Source organism: Talaromyces proteolyticus (assembly GCF_021365285.1).
Source record: "Talaromyces proteolyticus strain PMI_201 chromosome Unknown BGW36scaffold_7, whole genome shotgun sequence".
NCBI classification, from domain to species: domain Eukaryota; kingdom Fungi; phylum Ascomycota; class Eurotiomycetes; order Eurotiales; family Trichocomaceae; genus Talaromyces; species Talaromyces proteolyticus.
The window spans coordinates 1,844,902-1,866,471 of NW_025764283.1; the positions used below are offsets into that span (position 1 = coordinate 1,844,902).

Below are 21,570 nucleotides of genomic sequence, written 5' to 3' on the forward strand. Positions count from 1 at the left end.
AAACTGGGCCAAGCGCCCTGTAGGTCCGAGAACTTAGCCGATCTGCAAGAATAAGCATACTACTACTCCCTACGTAATCGTATTATTGCATTAGTGGAACTAGCGGAGTGGAGCTTCGTGCATGACCAGCCACGAAGCTGCCTGTCAGCCCCAAGTCTCGAATGAGCAGTGCAGTCGGCGCTCGAGAGCAAAAATCCCGAGCCTAATTAGTTCATAGGAAACTGGCGCACATCTCTTCAGTTTTGTCGAGGTTTTCTCGATTTTTCATAGAGCATTCCGTAGTCTCGTGACATTTGTTCAATCGAGCTGCAAGACGCAGCCTCAATTTAGTCAAAACAAGTGGCCCTGACTGAATACCTTAGCCATCAATTGAGCATGACACTACCACCAGTAAGCGAACGAGCCTCGTTCGAGGTAGCCAAACGCCTTCTCTGTCAGATTCTGAATGAAGGTCTAGTCAGCGGGACTTTGGAGACATTCGAATACGAACAACTGTATCTGTGCTTGTTCAGCAACCGCTGCATCACAGAGAAGCCCGAAAAATGCATCCGCGTGGGACTCCAGCCAGGCTCCCAGGCCCGTGTTTTCATGCGTTTTGGGCGGATCGTGTCAATGGTGCGCCCGGAAATGTTGCAGATGCCTGTTACTATCGTGGATGGGACATCTCAGCGACAGGAGCTTCATTCGGGGGCTTTGTTTCAGTTTGCAAGTAGCTTGTTTACAGAGCATGTCGAGGCATCGACATTGGAAGAGATAGCGTCGGGATTGGATAATAGCAGGGCAAATACAGGTTCGCATAGATTCTCCTGTCTCCCAAGTGATGCTGAAGAAATGGGCAGAGATGTGGTTGGAATTGCACTCCTTCCCTGAGCCATTAGACCTCAACTCGCCGTCCATCTCGTGGGAACGAGCGCTGATCTGGGGACACCCGACTCATCCAGTAAGTAGTTGCCCTCGTTGAGATGAGTCGCCCTTTTAATCATCCAACAGTTTCATAGACTATGCTATGCACAGGAAGGCTTAGCTCCAGTCACGCCAAAGGATCTGCCCGAGTTCCTCACGCCAACGCTGGCATTCGTATCCGTCTTACGGGCAGAGATCTCCATCTCGGGTCCTTTTGAGGAATCACTGAAGCCTCTGCTGACGCAACTGGGCGTCTCCGCTCCCAATAGTGATGACAGAGTCATTGTCCCCTGTCTCCGTCTTCAACTGCCCTGTGTCTACCGCCACTTCCCCAGTGCTGTCCTGGTCAAGATGGTTTCCGGCTGCGCAGACACGCAAGCTTCGATGCGAACTCTCACCCTGCGCCCGGAATTCAACTTCCCCTACCACATGAAACAATCCATCGCGTGCCAGGTCACCTCGGATGTGAGGGCAATCCGACCCTGCCAAACTCTCGGGGGGCAGTTAGTGAGGAAACAGCTGCACAAATTCTTCACACCGGATCTGTGGTGGTTTAAAGAGGTTGCGTCGGTGTCCGGGAGCCAGACGGCTCAGGGGGATACGCAAGAAAACGAAGATAAAGCGCGTCATATTGGCTGCATTCTACGTGAGGATCTGGAAGCTAGAGCGAACGCAAACAATGAAGCGCTGATCATCGCTGGGTCGCTGGCTCAACAACCCGCGAACGACCATCGGACACATGCGGAGATTGTTTTTGGTCTTGAGACTGTTGAGCAGAAGCAGGAGTGGCTCAAAGTGTAACTTTTCTTCGCTAGAAGCAATGGAGGGGGAGACTAATATCCATATAGGTATGTGACAGGCTTTCTACGAGCTGTCCTCCCTTCTTTGGTGCAGTACGGCATAGGTATGGAGGCGCATGGACAAAACACTCTGGTACGTGTGTCTCGTGAAACAAAAAAGATCACCGGATTCGTTGTCCGAGACTTTGAGGGAATCAAGGTGCATGTCCCCACGCTCGAGGAACTCGGCATAAAACTTTGCATGACCTCTCCAGGATGCACGAGGAATCTCGAGAACATCTGGAGTAAGATTCATCACTCCATCTTTCAGAACCACCTTGGTAATCTGGTATACGCGCTGGACCTCGATCGCCATGATGGATGGACGATCATCCGGGACGAGCTCTCTGTGGCCCTGAAGCCGGACACGGATCCGCGAGCCCAGAAGTTATATGACTTTATACTTCAGGATACAATGCCATTTAAGTGCTTTTTGAAGATGCGGATGAACGAGCATTTTAATGACGTGAGTTTTTCCAACCGGTTATAGTGAGAATGCTGACTTCTTTGGCAACGTTACAGTATGATGGTGATGAACCGGATCAACCGAGCGTCAAGGTAACATTCTTAAATCTGTTTACGCCGTTAATTACTAACAGTGTGTGTGACAGCACGATGAGCGACCGCTGCCTAATGCTCTTCTCGTGGGTTCTGCTAGATGGGAGAAAATCCTGAATGATCAGGCGCCGAGAAAGCTCGAGACTTGAAGTTGTCTACATGTGTTTGCCGCAGTGCCTAAATTGTAGCTATTCGACTCTATGTTACTATGGTGATGTCATATAAATATTCATCTAAATCGATGTAGCATCGGGATTGGGTTGTACAGCTGCTCAGGTGGATGCGTTAAATCAATCTATACCTAGTATACAATATCGTCAGAAAAGAATATCACCACCAATAATATCAAAAGCTCTCAATCCCCATAAGCACGTCAATAGCAGCTATGATCATGGCTTGCTTGGCTTTTATTTAAAGTCATCGACTGGATGGTCAGCAAAGGCAATCATATTTCACCCTACTACTTCAGCAGCCAGCATCTCCTCCCGACCACAATCAAAGACTGTCATTCCCCGCTCGGGTCAGTGCTTATAAGCCCATGAATACGTCACTGCTCTGTCTATGTAGAACCCCGAGTCGGCTTGAGTCGCCTTCTATAAAGAGAATAGAATATCGTAAAGGCTGAAGCCTAATGCATAGTCGTTGATCATTCAGCCGCCTCATCTTTTTTCTTTCGATTCTGCTTCATCGCCCATCCGGTCATTTCAGGGTGAGCAGGATCCACACGTGGCGCACTCATCGCGTCCAGATAGCTCTCGCCGTCAATAGCAGACTTCAGCTGTGGTAGAGTCTCGGGTTCGTTATGGATCATATAATTCTCGTATGTAGCCCATGCATCTTCCGTCTATAGCGGGTCAGAAACAATTCAAGAAAAGAAAATGAAAAGGATGGCCTTACATCGGCATCAACCCATTCCAACGACTCCCAGCGCTCCTCCTGCATATTCTTCAATAGCTCAATATTCCCGGAAACAACACTCTCACCACCCTCGGCCGGTTTCACTTTGACATCAACTGGCCGGGCCTCAGGCTCTCTGACAGCTGCTTCCTCTTCCGTATCCTTTCTCCCCCGCATGGCTCGCGCTTTGGAAGTCTCTTCCATGGCATCAAGATGGTGCAGCTGTGGCCGCAGCTGAACCACCGCAGACACAGGCGAAAAAAAAGATTCTCTGTTTATAATCAGCCGTCTGCGCTACACATACATCACAATCGAACCTACTCCCTCGAAACGCGCCAAGCATATACAACGGCTCGCCATCATACGGCTCCTTTATCCTCCCCGCCAGCGTCTGCGTGCGCAATATCGTCTGAGTCTTAGACTTCCCTGCCATCGCTTCCAGCACAGATGACGAAACCTCTTCACCTCCCTCCTCCCCCTCCAACTTCACGCCCCTCGCCGACGCGGCATTCGGATTAAACCCACCGGCAAGCCCAAACGCACCGCCACCCTTCAACACACGACTTTCACTCATCGCCTCGCCATATTTGTGTCCTTTATTAAAATCATACGAGTCTGGAGACGTGTTGATCGGCACGTCGATTTCGACGAGCCCCGTCTTAGGCTTTTGGCGCAGAACCAAAGGTTTTTGGCCCGTGGATTCGGCGTAAGGTCCGCCAGTGTTGCGTTTGTTGCGCTCGCCGCAGTCGCGGTCTGGGTATTGGAATACGTAGCGCGAGATTTGGGAGTCGGTTAGGAAGACATCGTAGGATGCGATGACGGGGTCCTCGGCGTCCATGGTGTCCATGGTGTCAATGAGTGTGTGAGTGTGTGAGTGTGACCCGGAAGAAAGATGGAAGAGCGGGCGGATTTTTCTGGGTTGGTCTTATCGATAAGGAGCTCCACCCCACCGCCGAATAGCTTCACCTTCACCGCTTGCATAAATATTTACGGAGTGAGTTATTTACGCACAATTTAGTTGAAAATACATGTAGAATAGTTAATACAACATCATGCCATTCAGATCTATTTACAATACATTCTTGATGAAATGCAACACTTGCTAGTCAAGCCATACATAACATATCCACTGGAGAAGTTCAATTACCAAATAAGAAAATCCAAATCATTATGAAGCTTTTAGCCCGTTGCTTTGTATACACGGGTAGCATCTACTCCTCGTCCTCTTCCTCTTCAGCAGTCTAGAAAAATATTAGCTGGGAGAAAAAAATCACATGCGGAAGGAAAGGAAAAACTTACATTATCATGGAAGGTCTTGCCCTCAGTAGTCTCATTGATAATACCAGCGCGGATACACCAGTCACCGAATCGCTCGGGACGCTCACCATCCGTCTTACGCTCAAGAGAGTACCGTTTGAGAAGATCCTTCATGATATCGAGGATCTCATCTTCCTTGATCGAAGAGCGGTAGAGCTTGTTCAGCCGCTGGCCGTGGTACCCGCCGCCGAGATACATGTTGTAAGCACCGTACGCCTTACCGACAAAGGCGACTTCGGCGAGCCAGGGCCGGGCGCATCCGTTGGGGCAACCAGTCATGCGCATGACGATGCTCTCTTTGGACAGCCCGTTCTGCTCGAGAGTCGACTCGAGCTTGTCGATAAGCACGGGCAAGTAGCGCTCTGACTCGGCCATAGCGAGACCACAGGTAGGGAAGGCGACGCAAGCGGAGGAAGACAGACGCAAACCGGAGAAGGCAGTATTGTCGAGTTTGTACTTGGCCAATAAAGCCTTGATTTCAGGGAGCTCTGAGTCTTTGATATTTGATAATATTAAGTGCTGGTTACCAGTCAACCGGAATTCGCCTTTATCGAGTTTCGCAAGCTCGCGCAGGCCCGTTCGCATGGAGAAATCGGTAGTATCTTCAATACGACCGTTTTCGATGAAGAAGGTGAAGTGGTTGAGTCCCTTCTCATCCTTCTGCCAGCCGAAGGTGTCAATGTTGGAGATGAATTTGAAAGGGCGGGGCTCGGCGAATCGAAGACCAGGAGGGAGGAGCTCTTCAACCTTGCCCTTGAACACATCCAAGCCCATGTCGTCGATGGTGTACTTGAGACGGGCATGTTTGCGGTTCTTACGGTCGCCGTGGTCGCGCTGTACAAGCATGATCTTCTCGCAGATTATGTGGGTTTGGTCGGCGGCAACGAATCCGAACATGGACCCTGTGCGTGGGTAAGTCTTCTTATTGTTGTGAGTTACACCCATGCCACCACCCGCAATAACGTTAAAGCCTTCAAGATGTCCATCAGCGCCCTTGATTGCGATCAAACCAATGTCATGCGCATAGACATCAGTGTCGTTGTGGGGCGGGATAGCGATAGTGATCTTGAATTTACGAGGCAGGTAAGTAGGACCGTATAGAGGCTCATGGTCCTGAACAGCGTCTCCCGCAACAAGGACCTTCTTGTCGTTGTCATCCTTCAGCCAAATCTCGTGATAAGCAGTGGTAGAAGGGAGCAAGTGGTCTGAAATCTTCTGTGAGATTGCATGGACTTCACGGTGGTAGCTAGAGAGTTCAGGGAGGGAACTGCACATCACGTTACGGTTGACGTCACCGCAAGCTGCGATAGTAGTCATCAAAGCCTTGTTAATAGCTTGCATTGCTGAACGGAGCTTGCTCTTGATAACACCGTGGAACTGGAACGTCTGTCGGGTCGTGAGTTTCATGGTTTCGTTTCCGTGGGCGCTGCTGATAGCATCCATCTGTAGCCATTGACTAGGCGTCGCAATACCACCAGGCAGGCGGCAACGAATCATGAATGAGTATGCAGGTTCTAGACCCTGGGCCTTACGCTCGTCACGCAAGTCACGGTCATCCTGCATGTAGGTGCCGTGGAATTTGGTAAGCTGCGAGTCACTGGCGGAAATAGCACCAGTGCTTTCATCCAACAGCCCCTCGACAATCGTTCCTCTTAAATAGTTAGACGCAGCTTTGATATCCTCGTTGGTCAACGGCGGGGGCTCATCAGGTAGACCTTCTACATTGTCGACTCCCAAGGCTTGCCAGAGGCGAGGCTCCCATTCAGCGTAACCGGTTTGGAAAGCATCCGGGTCTTGGTCGTCACCAAGTCCAATATCAGTGAGCTTGCGACCACCCAAGAAGGCAACCCTAGCATCGAGATCCTTGCCTGGCTTGTTGTAGTAAATCTTGTCTTCCTTGCGAGGCCAGTAATGGCTATCGCCGAGAGCGAAAACAGAGTACTTGATAGACGACAGATCGAGATCACCCGAGTTCTTGACAACATCCCAGAACGCACGACCGTTCTGAGGGAATTCACCCTGTCCCGCAGTGCTTGAGACGAAAACGATGTTCTCTTCGGTGGAAAGATCTTCTATCGGATAATCATCCATCGCCATAACTAGAGTCTTGAGACCCCTAAGGCGACCACGGTTTCCAAGACGATTGGCAATGCTGGCAGCATTGCCGTTGTCCGAAGCGAACAGAATGGTGAGGGGGGCTCCAAACAGTCCCTCCAACAGCTTTTCATAAGAATCTTTGGCCTTGCGTTTCTGTAAAGCGCGGACTTCGGACCCGTAGGATTCAGACAGATTGTTGGCGAACTTAGGATGACGACGCATGAGCTGAGTTAATTGATTGTCCCGGCGAAGGAACTCTTCGAGTTCATTTTTGATGCGCTCAGAATCAAGCGAGAACTTGGGCTCGCTGTCATCAGTGCTGGGGTTCCATCGGTAAAGAGGCCAATAGCCAAGGTCCACCGCTTTCTTAGTCTCTTGGAGAACAGTCAATGGGGAATCGTTCTCCTTGTTGTAGGGCAAGTAGGCCAAGACGACCGATGGACCATCGTATTGGTCAGCTTCCGCCATGGCCTGTAAGACTTGTGTGTAAGAGCCGTAAACGGCAACTGAAGCAACATAGGCGTTACCAAAGTTCATGGCATAAAGACCAATATCCTTTTTCCTGCGAGAAGAATCCGCCGCCATGTGCTCAGAATAAGGTTGAGAGTCGATGATCAGCATATTGACATTAGCACCAGACGCAAGAACATGGTGAACGCCAGAATTGCCAAGATCGTAAGCCCAAGCATCGGATCCAATCAACCACTGTGACTCCTTGTAAAACAGTTTTTTGTTCTCGAGAAGATCTCTCGCAAGTTTGGAGCCATCCATTGTCAACCGTCCAATGACGTCTTCGGCAATGCTATTAGCTTTGACGGTGTCACGAGCGCTCAAGGCCCATTTAGAGAGCCAGGTCTGTGGTCGATCTGTAGCAAAGTCTTTCGACTTGGCAGCTAATTCAACCTGCTTAATGAATCTATCACGATGCTCAGATCGTGCAATCAAAGAACCAAAACCGTATTCAGGACTAGCTGCGATTGTAGATGATATACCAGCATTGCTAGCACCCAGCTGGTTTGCAACGTACAATCGTTTACTGAATAGCTGATCCAGAATCTTGGTGTATGCATTCTCAATTGCTGGTTGTTCGATGTCTTTTTGAATGGCGTGTTCCTCGTGGCTGCCAACTTCAAGGTTCTGGATGGGAGAGTCGGATTGCAAATTCTGCAGAATACCGCGCAGTGCTTGCGCTACAGTAGATACCTCAATGTGGCCAAGACGGTATCCTACGAGCCGCGGGCTTCGCGATTGGCCTGGGGCGGCAGTCAAACTTGACAGAAGGTCCAAGAAGGACGGTCCCCATTTGGTAGTCTTTTTAACCTGTTCTAGGACGGCAATGCGCTCAATAGATGGTGGTATTTGGTTTGAGATCAGACTTCCCACCCATGGACGGTAGAGCCGGGCAGTAATGATTCCAACGTTTTCCAAACCGGAGTTGTCATTTCCTAGAGCATCAACGAAAATGCCGGTAGATCCAAAGATGAATATAGCTGAATTAGCGTTTTGCGGACCAGTGTATTCAATTGCTCGGTAATTCCTTCCCACATTGCTTTCAAGTGTGTGCCAAATGTCCGCGGTCCACTCGAATATATCAGCGGCGTTGACAGGTCTCACGTTGGTGCCATCAACAGTCGTGGCTACGGAGCTCAGAGCGTGGCTATCGACACTGCTATCTCGACGCGAAGATCCCACAGAGGAAGCCTCTTGGCTAAAAGCAGACGATACGGTGGAAGAAAGCGGAGGTGCCAGGCCAGCATCCGGACCAGCATCTGTCGCCGGGGCTCTTTCAACAGCATCCTCAGGGACCATTGGCAGCCGTCCTGAATCCGCATACAGTGTCTCGCCTTCACCGGATCCATTGTAGGATGGTCGAACTGCGTCCAGGTTCAACACCTTCTTCACCACATCCAAATCCTCTAGGGCAATGCTGTCGTCATGGACAGAGTTCGCAGGGTCGAAAAAGTGAATGACACCCTTGCCGGATCGAAGAGCAAGGGCATGAGCGGTCAACGCGATATCTTGTGCTTCTTGTACGGTCTCAGACTGGAGGAAGGAGAAACCACACTGGCGTATCGAGCTGATCACAGAAAAGTCTGGAAATGGTGAGGACTCAATTGCGACATGGATGACGACTGGATGGCTGGCAAGGCGGTAGAGGTGGGGGATTGAAGTCAGGAGGACAGATGAAGATGTGGTGACGGTGACAAGCTTGCCGGATTGGATAGGGTGGAAAGCTGACAGCAGAGGATCTTCATTAAAGCGGACCGCTCGAATCTGGAGAGTATGTTAATATCCCAAGCAGTATGAATTGGCGCTGCGAGTGCGGTTTACCTCGGGTATGCCCTTCAATAAGACGCTGCGATAATTCTCTGTCGCTAATGTGTGCAATGTGCTGGAGAACAGCGAGTCCTTCTGCAGGGACGGCTGGACGGAAACGACCACATCGCTGGCAAGGTAGGCGATTCTCGCGACTAATTGGGCTGTTAGTAGATGAATTGAGGGCAGGGTACATATCTGAAGAGACCTACCTGCTTGCGCAGACGTTGTGACAGAGGCCATGGCAGCGATCACTTTTCACGGCGCAGCTCCGAAACCGCACGGCGTAATACGGGACGAGGGAGGATTGCCTCTTATGACCGCATGAGACAGCTCGTCTCTGCGATGTGAAGGCGTGTAATCTGCAACAAGAGGATTGGGTGAAGTAATCAACCGAGTCCTGCAGAATACTTTGTTTTTTTTTTGGTTTTGTTGGAGTTGGAGTTTGCTGTCGACGCAATGAGGGGAGCTAAAAAAATCGTCCCTTTTCGGCAATGCTCTCGATATCGGCATGCAATTAGCGACGCACTGATTGGCCGCTGATCACGACATCGATGCAAACACAAGCCTAGCCAGGAACAAACATGCCGTTTCGGGCCAGCTTGCGGGGGGGTTCCCGTGATTTGCGCTGTCTCGGTCGAGAGCGATCACGCAATACTCTTGATTGTTAATTTTTATATAATTTTATATACTATTTTATTATTGTATCATTTTATTATCATTTAATTATTATAATTAGTTCTCCTTGGTGTGAATTACTTATGCTATATTATATTACTTATGTTTCGTATCGATTTATTATCTGGTGGCGGTTGATATGGTGCGTAGATTAGATTTATACAAGTTCCGAATGACACGAAGTACATGCACCCTAAATATCAATTGATGTAATGGAGATATTTGAGGATGTTTACTAATAATATTAATGTTACTCGGAAACATGCACGGTGTTCGAATTGCCTCTATCAGCATGGTGGTAGATACGACGTCTGATACGGATTACAGGCGTGACCGTTGAACCCTAACCCTAACCCATGTCTTCCATCGCAAATATGATTCGCAAAAAGCCATGCAAACAACAACATTTGAACGGTTCAAGGAGCAAGCAGATAATATCCCGCTCTACAGATCGCCTATCCCAGAGCCTCTCATCAATGATCAAAAAGAAAGCCTGACAGACGGCATCCCATATCCATTATACCTGCCTGGGAACCACTATCGGGGAGGCATGAGGCATGAAAAAAAAGCCTCTGTGAATTATTTTGCAAAAATGGTCAGAATATGCGTAGTCGTATTTATTCTGTTAGAGAAATATTCATCGTACTAAGGACCTATTACAGAATCTACGATATGAGTGGAATACTGATATCTATTCAGATGGTACATAGTAGCCTATTATCATTTAAGGTAAACCTTGTCTATACTTGATCTTAATTAAAAAGTGTTGATAAGGGATTTAAATTATTATCGTCGAGATACTATATCTCTATCTTACAAGCATTCTGCATTATAAAAGGATAGGACCTATAATATGACAACCAGTTCATTTGGATCCTCTAGTCTTGAAACAAATCTTCATTATTAGCCTCCTCAGGATGCGAAGGCAACATAGGACTGTAATATTAACCCATTCCAAAATGGGGTCCGAGAGACTCCGGCCAATACGCTCTTGCAACCATCTGGGAAGCTTAAGGATCTGTTCCCAGTCATTGGCCAAGTATTGGTTCTCTTCGTGTCTCATCCAACTTCCAGTGTAAAAGCATGCGGGGAGCAGTATCTCTTCATTTACCTTCTTGTTTGCGCTTCCTCCATGGAAAAAGCCCGACAGAATGATGAATCCATCCCCGGGGTTCAGTTCTGCGAAGAGTGTTTTATCCTCGCTGGCAGGTCGGTCGGTGTAATCCCAAAGGTGAGACCCTGGAATGAAGCGTGTGGAATTATTCTGTCTAGCAGTCTTCTTTCCTGAAACGATGAAGCCGATACCAGCGTGGCGGCCCAGTTCGTGTCTCGCAGCAGCTCATTGGTTCTGATTGTGGATTTTGTCATCACTATAACCAGAGATTAGCAATATCTCTCACCTGCGGACGTGTGGGCAGACCTATGGAGATTCTGATCGTGCGCACCAATCCCAGTGCTGAACACGACGGTGTTGTTCTGCTGGGGTTTGGAACTGCTCGCCTCATTCTTTTCACATGGCCGACTATCCGTAATGCAAAGGGTCTTAGACTTTCTCACCAAGCCAAAAGCCCTTCTTGTCTCTGGCGGGAAAAGGTCTCCATCCCAGAGTCTGTTCTGGTCTAGCCATGGTCGAACATCGGACTCGACTTGCCGAATCTCTTCGGGAGTTAGGATGTTACGAACAATAACTCTACCAGACACCTGGAGCGCTGACACGAGTTCTGCAAAGGTGCAGGTCGAAGCTTCAAGTTCAAGAACAGGCGGTATTGGAGATTTTAAAGATTTCGGTTCTTCCCTGGCAAAAGGTATCAGATACAAATAGACTGTAGATCTAGGGCGGCTGGCGCGTATTGGAGTCAGAACATACTAATCGATTCCATTTGTATTCTGAGCTTTTGATCAAGTCGTTTTAATCATATCGTGTCACAGAGCTATTTAAGAAATTAATTTAAATTAAGATGGAGCTTAGAATTACATGTATATTAATAAAATGAGGTTATAAATAAAATTGAATTTATGCTTTATTCCGTACAAACTGTTAGGAATAGTATACATTGTGCCGGTTCGCAGGGCGCCAAAATCCGTGTCCGACCAACCACGGGCCAGTGTGGGAAAGGAATTGCTCAATCCTGTTTCGCCTTAGGGGTATAGTAGTACTAATATTGATTAATTTGATTTAGCAGCGTCTCTTACTGCTTTAATAGCTATATTTTACCATGTATTAGATATACAAACTATAAATGGATCTCTAAATGATAGAAACATTTTGTATTTCTGTATTTCTTTTATCCGGCTTTTGTTACGATCGGCACATGGCTAAGTATGTGGTACATTATCATTCAACTAGAATTCTAAGCATGAGGAGAGAAATTGAACCCTGTACAGCCGCGCGTCGCGGTTAGATAACCCATGTGGGGCGTGTACCGCTGGGCACGTGGAACGCTAGCCCGAACGCTAGCCGCCTTAGACATCCACATGCCGAGCGGGCCGTCACACTGACATGAAATGCTCTGTTTGCGGAATGCTACAAAATTCTACTGAAATAGCAAGATGTTATTGAACAGCCCAATAGGATCTCGTAAATAAACATGTAGGTCCCGGCGCATAAACACATGAAACACGACGTTAGCCTAGGGTTTAACCCTAATGAGTGTGATAGAGTATTCACGTAGGACGCCCACGGTATGTACGAGACACATCCACTGCTTCCGTTCGTCGAGGCGTGTCTCAAATTTCGATAAATAGTATTCATATTTATAACTGATGAAGCACAATACCGCTTGCGGAAAACATTAAGTGAACACTTTGTTCGATATGAGGCAAAGCCTTCAGGATCTGCAGAACCAGTTAAACGCACGATGACGTGGACCACACTCAACTCGACCACGGGATAACAGGGTCCGGCGACCCGACCAGCGAGTCGTATCGTAATCTAAGCCTATAGTAAGTAATGACCCTTCTGGCACCTCCATCTCTACAGGAGACGTTCTGGCCAGAGTTCACTTGGGTGACTATATCCCACCAAAGGACCAGAAAATATCACCACTAGCCAATGATTGGGCATCTTTCCTGACGGTCATGGGCAGTTATTTAATAGGACGCGTGTGCAGACGTTCTGATTGCTTGAAAGAGATGAAAGCGGAAGTAGACAAAGCCCTGAGGATATTCTCGCCTTCAGAATGGTTTCATTCAAAATCACAAAAAGTTGTGGGATCTTCGTTAGATTGTCGAAATAATGCTCTCAGAAGAATGGGAGGCAACTCGAATGTATTTCTGGAATGGGAGGCTGTGCACGTCCACGTTCTCTGGGTCGACATTAATACATACTCATCTCGCGTGCACAGTCGTCTAGGTATTCTTGTCTTGGAATCTGTGGGAAAAGCCCGAATTTAGTCAATATGGGGAGGGGCTGATTCCTTTCTGGGAGACATACGATCCGGCGATAGTTACGGAACAACTCACAAACCTCCCAAAATCCGTCCCAAAGCGTTTGTCGGCCTACCTTGAGAAGCTGCAGGAAGAGGGTGAGGCAAAGCGACGCATGATGCAAACCAGAAAATAAAAATAAAATAAAAATAAAAAACAGCAGCATAGCAAAGGTCGAGAGTTGAGTCTGGGAGATTTTGTATTATTAGTAATGCTGAATTCAATCGATTTTGATGATTTTATATCAAGCTTCCCGGATGTGTATCTGCCATCTTCGGATTTTCTCTATTAAGGTGTTTTGGATACTGAACATTAGAGATACGAGTATACGATGCTCTCCTAGGCTGAAGCAAAAATACCTGGGATGTTGATGGTGTAGATTAACATAATTCAGTACATAAGTGTGCTTAACAGTTGCTAATCAAGACCGGATGAGGCCAGAACGTCGGTACTTTTGAGAAACACGAGGTTCAACATTCGAATAAAATTCGAACCTTCGAGGGCAGGCAGTGTTCAGTCTCAGCAATATCGCTGATTGGTAGCGCAACAATCGACATCAACTCGAAAGCACTGGGGAAATGGTCAATCCTTCCACAATCACTTTGTGCCGATAATCTTGCTAACAAGAGCTGCGCCCTGCAGGTACAAGTGATTCATTTGAGGACAATTTTCATCAAAATAAACCTTGTCCTTCTCAAATAGTAGAATATAGTCTGATCCACCGTATTTGAGGTAGCCGATCTCCTCCCCCTTTTGAACCTGAGTATTTGGTGCGCCCGCCGTTTGTTTATCCCAGTTGACGGAGGAGATTTGAGCCATACCAACTGCGAAAAGTGCCACTTTCCCGATTCTAATATCATCTACTTCTGATTGATCTGTATCAATTACCCACATACCACGCACTTGATTCCACTGATAGCCGGCGTAATCCTGGGCGGTAACGTCTTCAGGAGCATTCAAGCCTTTACGTGGCATCATTCGTCGCGGCAGAGGCAGTAGCTTCTGTTTGTCAGGATCCGCAGTGACTTCAAGATAGACGTCCCCTTTAATCGTTTTGCGGTTAATCACCTTTCCGCTGACTGGAGCATGGACACGATGGTAATTATTTGGTAAAAGAAACGAATGCATAAAAACACCATTATGGAACGTTTTGCCTAGTTCGGTGTCCTGCAGTAGCTGCTCAATTGGCCACTCGATCCCTTTGAATTTGACGGTTTGGGTTTCGAGACGCACTTTTCCATCCTTGATCTCCCAGAAGCCATCAAACTTGGCGTCACACGGACTTGCAACAGTGTTTCTAGGACAAATAGGTCTGTATACCGGATTCACCGTCCGAGAGAAGAATTGGTTGAAAGTCTTCCAGCCACCCTCTGGCTCTTGATATTCAAAGACTGTGTATTCTGGGTTCGTCCTGAATGTCGAGACAAGTTTACCAGAGTCTTCAGTATCCATCCACTTTCCTAGACTGTCGGCGTACTCGTGAAGCCAATTGGAGAGCGGCGTTGTCTTGCCAATATAAGCTGGATCTATGGGGGTCTGCTTCTCGACTATGCCCTTCTGATCAAAGACAAAGTAAAACACCGAAAGCATCCAAAGTGCCTCATCCCTCGCAGACGTGGTAGACGGTACCCATTTCACATAGCGATTGCAATATTGGAGGAAAGACGTCACAGTTTCAGTATCCGTCTTTCCTTCATAGATCCGGGCTTGGAGAAGGTCAACTTGGGCCGTCTTAAAGGCCTCCCCAATTCCATAAGCGAAGTCTTTTTCCCATTTATTTTTGGGATCATAAATCATGTCATGGAGGCTCTGGACAATTGGCTCGTATTTTTCTGTGGAAGGCATTGTGTAGGTACTGCAGAAGACTTTCCGATATTGGTATGTCAGGTGTTTATACTTCAAATGATAAAGATTAGCTGCGGGTTTGGTTTTGGCTACTCGATGCTTCTCATTTCCATGGCTTCGGGGAGGGGGTTTTTGTAGTCAAGGGAATGGGTAAAAATGATACAGTCACTTTTCAGCAATTGCTCTAGATAGCGTCATACATTAGAACGATGATTCCATTATTATTCAACGACTGTCATGACGTCCTTCGTTGAGGACCAGCTGGAACACTACTGTGCATCTGTTCAAGCACAGTGTTACGCGGAGGAATCTCCACCATCCTCTTCAGGATACGACGACACATCAAGCTGTTTTCAGCCCAGTTACATTGAAATGCCATCTAGACCATTTTCTAAGTTAATCTGGTTGTCATGATAACAATATGGCAAGATGTTTGTCCGTGTTCAGTAATCGGTTATGTCAGGTATCCCATGATCTTGCATGTTGAGCTATAGCCCTTTGTGGTGGGCATGTAACACAAGCATTCCACACGGACGGAGCAGTTTTACAGTATGGGGACAAAATTTTGAATATAGCACTAATTACTAGTGTGAGGCTATCCTGTAAAGCGGGAAATTGCGTCCAGTTCTGGTAGTTGATTGCTTAGATCTAGTATAGCGTCATGTTCCGTGTTTACAATTATTTAGCAGCATATTCAAGCTTTTGTCACCTGGCTGTAGGTTAACCAACGAGACTTGGTCCGTCCCAAGGAACGCTCCGGCCCAGAATATCCGAGTTGATGCATCCGGACTGACGGATGCATCAATGACTTTACGAGGTGATGTTATCATGGGCAACCACAATGGAGAGACCTGTAGGTGATGATCACTGCTTATTGTACTTACAGCGTATGGGGTAGCTTTATTCGGTGTCAATTGACGGCATGCACACTTGCAGTTGCACCTTTTGGTGCTCGATGTTTACCCGGCTACTTGCAAGTTTCACTACTGAGATGGTTGCGCCAAAACTTATAAGAGCCGCACTCTTTTCTAGGCTTGTGATAACCCATACCCTGTCATGCCGACAAGGTTGACGACGATCAAAGTGATACATAGTCCCGAATGAGATGATTATATGGGTAGGAGCTATGTTGGGGGGAGTTTCGAGAGCGCCAGGTGAGATGCTGCCGAGGAGTGAGGTCATGTGGCGTAAATCAATGTATTATACGGAACATAGAACCACTAGGTTATCTTGTAGAGATGGTACGCATTAAAAATTCTAGACATGCTACCTAGTTACGCGTTGTTACAAGTTTTCATATTCTACCACAGTACCTAAGACTAATTCCGTACCTATCCACCAATCTTCGGCGAATTCAAGATGCTTTCAGGGAAGGTGGCTTAGCTATTTGTGTCAATAGAATGTTCACCTACGTAGAAATTAAATATTGAATTCTTCTCCTCTGGTTATTATATCTCTTAAAAGTTACGCGAGAGCAGCGCGCCTCTTCAGGCTCAGAATTCCTCCGAATACATTGGCCATTCAAGGTAATATTTTCTACTCTACGGTACAGTGAGTAATTCCTGGCCAAAGGTAAAAGAACCTAGAAAACAAAGGATTGCAGACTGCCTTCTACAAGTCCTCATGCCAGTGAACACCAGATAATTCAAGGCCGACGGAATCATCAGATGTAGGTGTATACGGACAAGCATTACAAGGTTGCTTCGGATCCGTGATGACATAGTTCTCAATCTTCGCGGTTCCATCTCCGACGGCGTTGATTTGATTCTTCGCACATGTGCCACTCAGGGCCCAAAGGTAGCATGTTGGGGCTGGTGCTAATGGTAGGGTATCTGTATGTGTGGAGGACGATGTGCCATTGGTTGAATAGGAGGGAGTGACCTCGATATTTCCCGTCTCTACATCTTTACCGTTCATGACACGGCGGAAGATCTCTAGTGCAGCCTCTGGTTGATATGCAGGAATCATGTGACCGGATTGGTAGATACGGCTGAATGAGTAGTTGCCATGCTGACGAACCTGGCCCCAGATATCCGAATCGTGAGTGATATTCGCGTATCCGGCGGCTTGGAATGCGGCAGATGAATCGTACTGGACATCAAGACTGGCCTGTTCTCCTCCGACCCAGTTGCAGGCGAAGTCTCGGTCTCCGTACAATAATGCTACCTGGACTTTATGCTCGAGGAGATAGGCGATGTCACCGAGATAGCCCAAGGGATCTCGTCGCGGGTAGTCACCCGTGAGATTGAATGCTTTCCCAACCGTATTTGAGATTAAGGTAAAGTTAACGGGAACCCCCAGCGCTTGTTGGACCTCGGACCGGGCCAAGTATCCAATAAAATAGTTTGCGGGAAATGGATCCAGGTTACAGTGACCAATATCGTAGAAACCTCGTTTGCTGGAGAAGATATATGCCGCCTCGACTTCTGCTTGGCAATTTGTGCTGGTATCAAAGCATACCTTATTGACTAATGTAACATTACCATACATATCTGGGTCGTATTTTGCGGCAAGGTTAAGGCAGTTGTCTATCTGGTCTTGACAGCCGTATGGTTTCTCGTAAGCCTCGATTGCGTCAGTCCATTGAACTTTTTCAATCGCAGTAACCCCAAAAGTGTTTCGGTTATAGGCGTAATCTGGGTCAGCTGTTTCTTGGGTGCGGAGATCGATGCATCCATTGATGACCCCCAAGGTGTCTAGGTTTATCGGCTTAAAGGTGTCACGGGGATTGACGATTTTCTCATTCTGTTGATGGAAGTACGCAGCGAAGCCGGGACCGTAGCGACCACCGTATGACTCCGTCCAAAGGCCAACTCGGTCATTCCTGGATTGGTTCTTATAGACATCGAACTCTTGGAGCCACACTTGGGCAAAGTTCCAGAGATGCCGCGCCGCGTTGGCGGTGGTGTTGGCAGTAGACGTCAGCGTTTGGCTGCTAAATGTTCCTGTCTTGTTAAACGGGCCTTCAGTCTCAGAATGCGGAATGACATCTCCACTCAGCAGGTCCAGCGTTCCGTTGGTTGGAATATCGTAGCTGAAGCCAGTCTGGACTGGTTGGTCGATATACAGCATATTAGCATGCTTCGTCCAAGCATAATCGTTGCGGCGTGTGGATTGGGAGTCTTCATTCACAGCGCAGGGTCCATTTTCTGTAAAAGCACCGAACATGGACGATCCTCCAGGTCCCCCTTGGAGCCATATCGACAACGGCGATGTCTTGGGGTCGGACTGGGACTCAAAGTACCAGAAGAATAAGTGAACGGGGAAGTCTTGAATCGCATCTTTCATCGTATTTGCCGGAAAGTTAATATACCCAGCGTATGACTCTGACGCCGAGTCACAGATGCTACCCTAGTAGTCCGCAACTTAGACTAACTCGGTAAGATTCGTTGATCAGTGAGAGCGCTTTCTTACCGGCACCTTATTGTAAGTGATAGTGACGTTCGGAAGTACTTTAGAATCAATCTTAATCAATCCACCCGTGGTGGAAGGGTACTGGGCAATTACCAACCCGGAAAAGAGCGCTGCACCTATCACTGTTGATGTGATCATTGTCAGGAGTGAAGTCTGTTCAAGATCGGGTGCAGTTAGGATGAAGTCAAGGGGGCATTCCAGTCAATTAGCATGGAAGGAAGAAGGCTTATATACTGTGAAAGAGTGAAATAAACAGTAAGTATTGACCTGAAGTGTCTCCATTGCGTCATTATCATTGCCGATCAGGAGTGACCGGAATTTCCGTCATACCTGACCAGGACATAATTTCCTTTCATTTTTGTTTTCAGTGGAATAGCTGAGACGATTCCCTTGACTGAATAGAAACAGGCCAACCAAAGTATCTCATTTGTGGGCTACAATTATATAACAATGACAAGTCATATAAATGCATTGCTCTTCTGCCTACCATATTTTATCTGGTAAACAGCATCGAAGTAAAACATGTGAAATCTAGAGAAAATGGTAGGTGAAGACCCGTTTACAGTACCTTGACTATACACAGTTTTTCCTCTGTGTGTTTTCGACTCTATATAGCTTCACTGGAATGCACAGGGTCCAGTAATGAATAGATCAAAAAAATGGAATGCGTTTGTTATATTTTACCATACTCTTACTATTGTTGAAAGAAGACTTAGTAATGTTATGATTATTCACACTGTCTATGAGAAGACTGCCTTAGAGTGGATAATAATCTGTATGTGCAGACTTCGCCGTGCTAAAGATCCTAATTCTCTTAGGACTAGTCTTAGTTAGATTCACCCTGTCCAGTGGCTAACCTAAGTATGTATGTTGAGAACGCTTGTGTTACATGACACACCGTAATGAGCAATGGATTTTATCTGACGAAAATATTCAGAGGTTTAACCATATTTAAGCTAGATATTGAATGTGTCACTTCTTCCAATACTGCGTGTTGAACTTTGGTGCGCTAGTAGCGATTATTAAACAAATTAAAAACGGTAACAAATTCAATTAAATGTTTAGATATAAGCCTGAGTTACAAATATCTCATATGCGAATTTACTGTATTATTTGTCATCCAAAGACTTCTGGCCAAAATCGGTATTTGTCAGTATTGGGTAATCCCAATTCCCGACGTGTTGCGCCTATCCGAATGTAGGTAGGGGGTCTTATTTTCGACACCGTGACGTGAGATATAGTCTAGGTAGTATCTCACCGTAACTCATCGCAGAAACCAGTGTGAAGTGTCGTCGGGTCCCGCAGGAAAGTGCTGGTGATGGATCTCCAACGTGAAGTGCTATCATTAAATTCGCCAGTTTTCCGCGGGAGTCCCAGAGCTGATCTAAGCCTATTTAAGATTAGACGCGGCTTTTAAAAGTATGTTGAGAAAGTCGGCCGCCAGGTGATCTGGTACAGTGGAGCATTCAGTTTTAACATCTATATACGGAGTGTGTAGATTTGGTACTGAGCAAAAAGAACATGCATATTTGAATTCATGCACGAATGCGACATTTCTAGAGAGATCCCCTTACATCTGCAAGGCACATCATCCTGCCAAGACCCCGTAACCCAAGTCGGAGTCTCCGACCAACTCGGTAAGCAACTGGTGATGCAGGTAACAGTAACATTCGAATGGAGCACCGATGAAGATGTCACAGCATTCATGGAGACATGGCTGTTGCATCGCAATTTTTCGCGTCTATGGTAATGTCTAGGGCAATTTTGAAGAAGCAACGATACCGCCTTCGCCCTATCCTCCCGCCTACAATTACCCGCCCGCCCAAGTCCCGGACACGGATAGCATCGAGCAGACACAATCTATTCCTCAGTTTCTAGTCTTTATCATTTGAAGTACAATACTTCCCATACTTTGAGTAAACACAATCTACTCCTTAGTCAACCTTCTCTATTGCTTGAAACCAATACCCGTCGCATATAACCATCAGAATGACTTCTATACCGCTACAATGTCCAAGAAAGAATACTCGGAAATTGTGGACAAGTTCCACAAGATGATTGAAAGAAATGAACGTTGGAAACAAAATTTTGCTGATGGCATTGGGGCTGCGTTTGGCAGCGCCAAAAAGGACCTTCTCGAAGCCCAAAACTCGGGGGAGAAGATTCTGACGAAACTGTGACATCTTTCGTTGACTTCTGCGATCGCTACTTAAAGTGGGTGCCGACTACCACGTCCGAACGGGGCGAAGCGCACTGGATGCTTTCGGTGTTCTACGTCGTCTTTCGATCAAGATGCCATATTCAAGAGTCGCCAGAAGCAAACCCCCATACATCCGGAGGCTATTCCCAATGAAGCCTCTCTATCCGTATGGATTCACGAATACGCGGATGAACTTGGCAAGCAGATGGACACTTAATAATCTGCTGTGGCATTCGACGCCTTTTGCAACAACCAGGAATACACGGTCTTCCAGTACATAGAGCCAAAGGAAGGCTTAGAAGTCATTCAATGACTTCTTGGCTCAAAAGGTGAATCCGATATACCAACCTATCGCCCCTAGAAACACCGTGGCCAATCGATGTGAAACAAAGTTCGATGGCTACTGGAAGATAGTGGAGACTTTATACTTTCTAGCAAAACCGTCAACTTTGCAGAAATCAGATGGCTTATCAGTAGGGTTAGGGTTATTATATCCCAGTCAGTAGAAGTCTTGATTAACAGTAAAAATATTAAAGAAAAATTTTATCTTGAGGTAACTGCAAATAAGAAACAGAGAAAGCTGCGACGTATTCTGCGATTCATGAAGCCGCACAAAGACTTTAGTACTCCCGAAGACGTTGAAGCCTAGGATGACCCCATCTATCAGTAGAATCAGGTGCATTGTATGTGGGTATTTGATAGATTAATTGGACGATATGTAAATTGAGAAAGTGATCCTTTTTGCCTTTGGTATGGCGCAAATTCCCTGGGTCAATTATGACAAGAGCCCCCAGGGAACTGAATATCTGGGCTTGAATGCAAAGGTCCAAAAAGGCGATTCGATTCACCCATCACATACTAATGATTGTTGCTGTCATAATAAAAAGTGAACCAAGGGCCGTCGGAGATCGTCGGAAAGCCAGTCTCCACATCTATCATGAATTTTCTGGCCCAATGCATTAGTCAACATGACTGAAGTCCAAAAAAAAAAATGACACGAGCAAGGGGTTGTCCGAAGCATATGCAGAATTTTCTGTGTCACCAATTATGAACAACTAATACTAAATGCAATTTCCAAGT

General features: G+C 46.9%; 6 protein-coding genes across 6 annotated transcripts; 1 reads left to right on the top strand and 5 right to left on the bottom strand.

Moving 5' to 3' along the window:
- Positions 1–375: 375 nt before the first annotated feature.
- BGW36DRAFT_297309 (ferric iron reductase FhuF-like transporter-domain-containing protein) lies at positions 376–2,449 on the top strand (the record flags this gene model as incomplete). Its single annotated transcript, XM_046211348.1, has 5 exons — positions 376–790; positions 840–940; positions 991–1,700; positions 1,752–2,208; positions 2,354–2,449. 5 exons carry the CDS (start codon positions 376–378, stop codon positions 2,447–2,449), a joined length of 1,779 nt encoding a protein of 592 aa, XP_046071478.1.
- A 94-nt stretch (positions 2,450–2,543) lies between these two features.
- Positions 2,544–4,035, bottom strand: BGW36DRAFT_321869 (DNA-directed RNA polymerase III subunit Rpc5; the record flags this gene model as incomplete). The annotated part of the gene is made up of 3 exons (XM_046212657.1): positions 2,544–3,144; positions 3,198–3,468; positions 3,515–4,035. The coding sequence occupies 3 exons, from the start codon at positions 4,033–4,035 to the stop codon at positions 2,947–2,949; spliced, it is 990 nt and encodes a 329-aa protein (XP_046071479.1). The 3' UTR covers positions 2,544–2,946.
- A 193-nt stretch (positions 4,036–4,228) lies between these two features.
- BGW36DRAFT_381210 (SE, putative sulfite reductase) lies at positions 4,229–9,377 on the bottom strand. Its single transcript, XM_046216407.1, has 4 exons — positions 9,140–9,377; positions 8,943–9,082; positions 4,497–8,885; positions 4,229–4,438 (listed from the first exon to the last, which is right to left on the bottom strand). The coding sequence occupies exons 1-4, from the start codon at positions 9,168–9,170 to the stop codon at positions 4,409–4,411; spliced, it is 4,590 nt and encodes a 1,529-aa protein (XP_046071480.1). The 5' UTR covers positions 9,171–9,377; the 3' UTR covers positions 4,229–4,408.
- Positions 9,378–10,470: 1,093 nt separating this feature from the next.
- On the bottom strand, positions 10,471–11,357 carry BGW36DRAFT_297726 (uncharacterized protein; the record flags this gene model as incomplete). The annotated part of the gene is made up of 2 exons (XM_046211376.1): positions 10,471–10,943; positions 11,006–11,357. Coding segments are annotated over 2 exons (825 nt in total), but the record flags the coding sequence as incomplete, so codon positions are not given.
- A 2,367-nt stretch (positions 11,358–13,724) lies between these two features.
- On the bottom strand, positions 13,725–14,696 carry BGW36DRAFT_275770 (phosphatidylserine decarboxylase-domain-containing protein; the record flags this gene model as incomplete). Its single annotated transcript, XM_046210187.1, has 1 exon — positions 13,725–14,696. A coding segment is annotated over one exon (972 nt), but the record flags the coding sequence as incomplete, so codon positions are not given.
- Positions 14,697–16,487: 1,791 nt separating this feature from the next.
- On the bottom strand, positions 16,488–18,428 carry BGW36DRAFT_296937 (Alpha/Beta hydrolase protein; the record flags this gene model as incomplete). Its single annotated transcript, XM_046211317.1, has 2 exons — positions 16,488–18,227; positions 18,291–18,428. 2 exons carry the CDS (start codon positions 18,426–18,428, stop codon positions 16,488–16,490), a joined length of 1,878 nt encoding a protein of 625 aa, XP_046071483.1.
- Between the last annotated feature and the right edge of the window lie 3,142 nt (positions 18,429–21,570).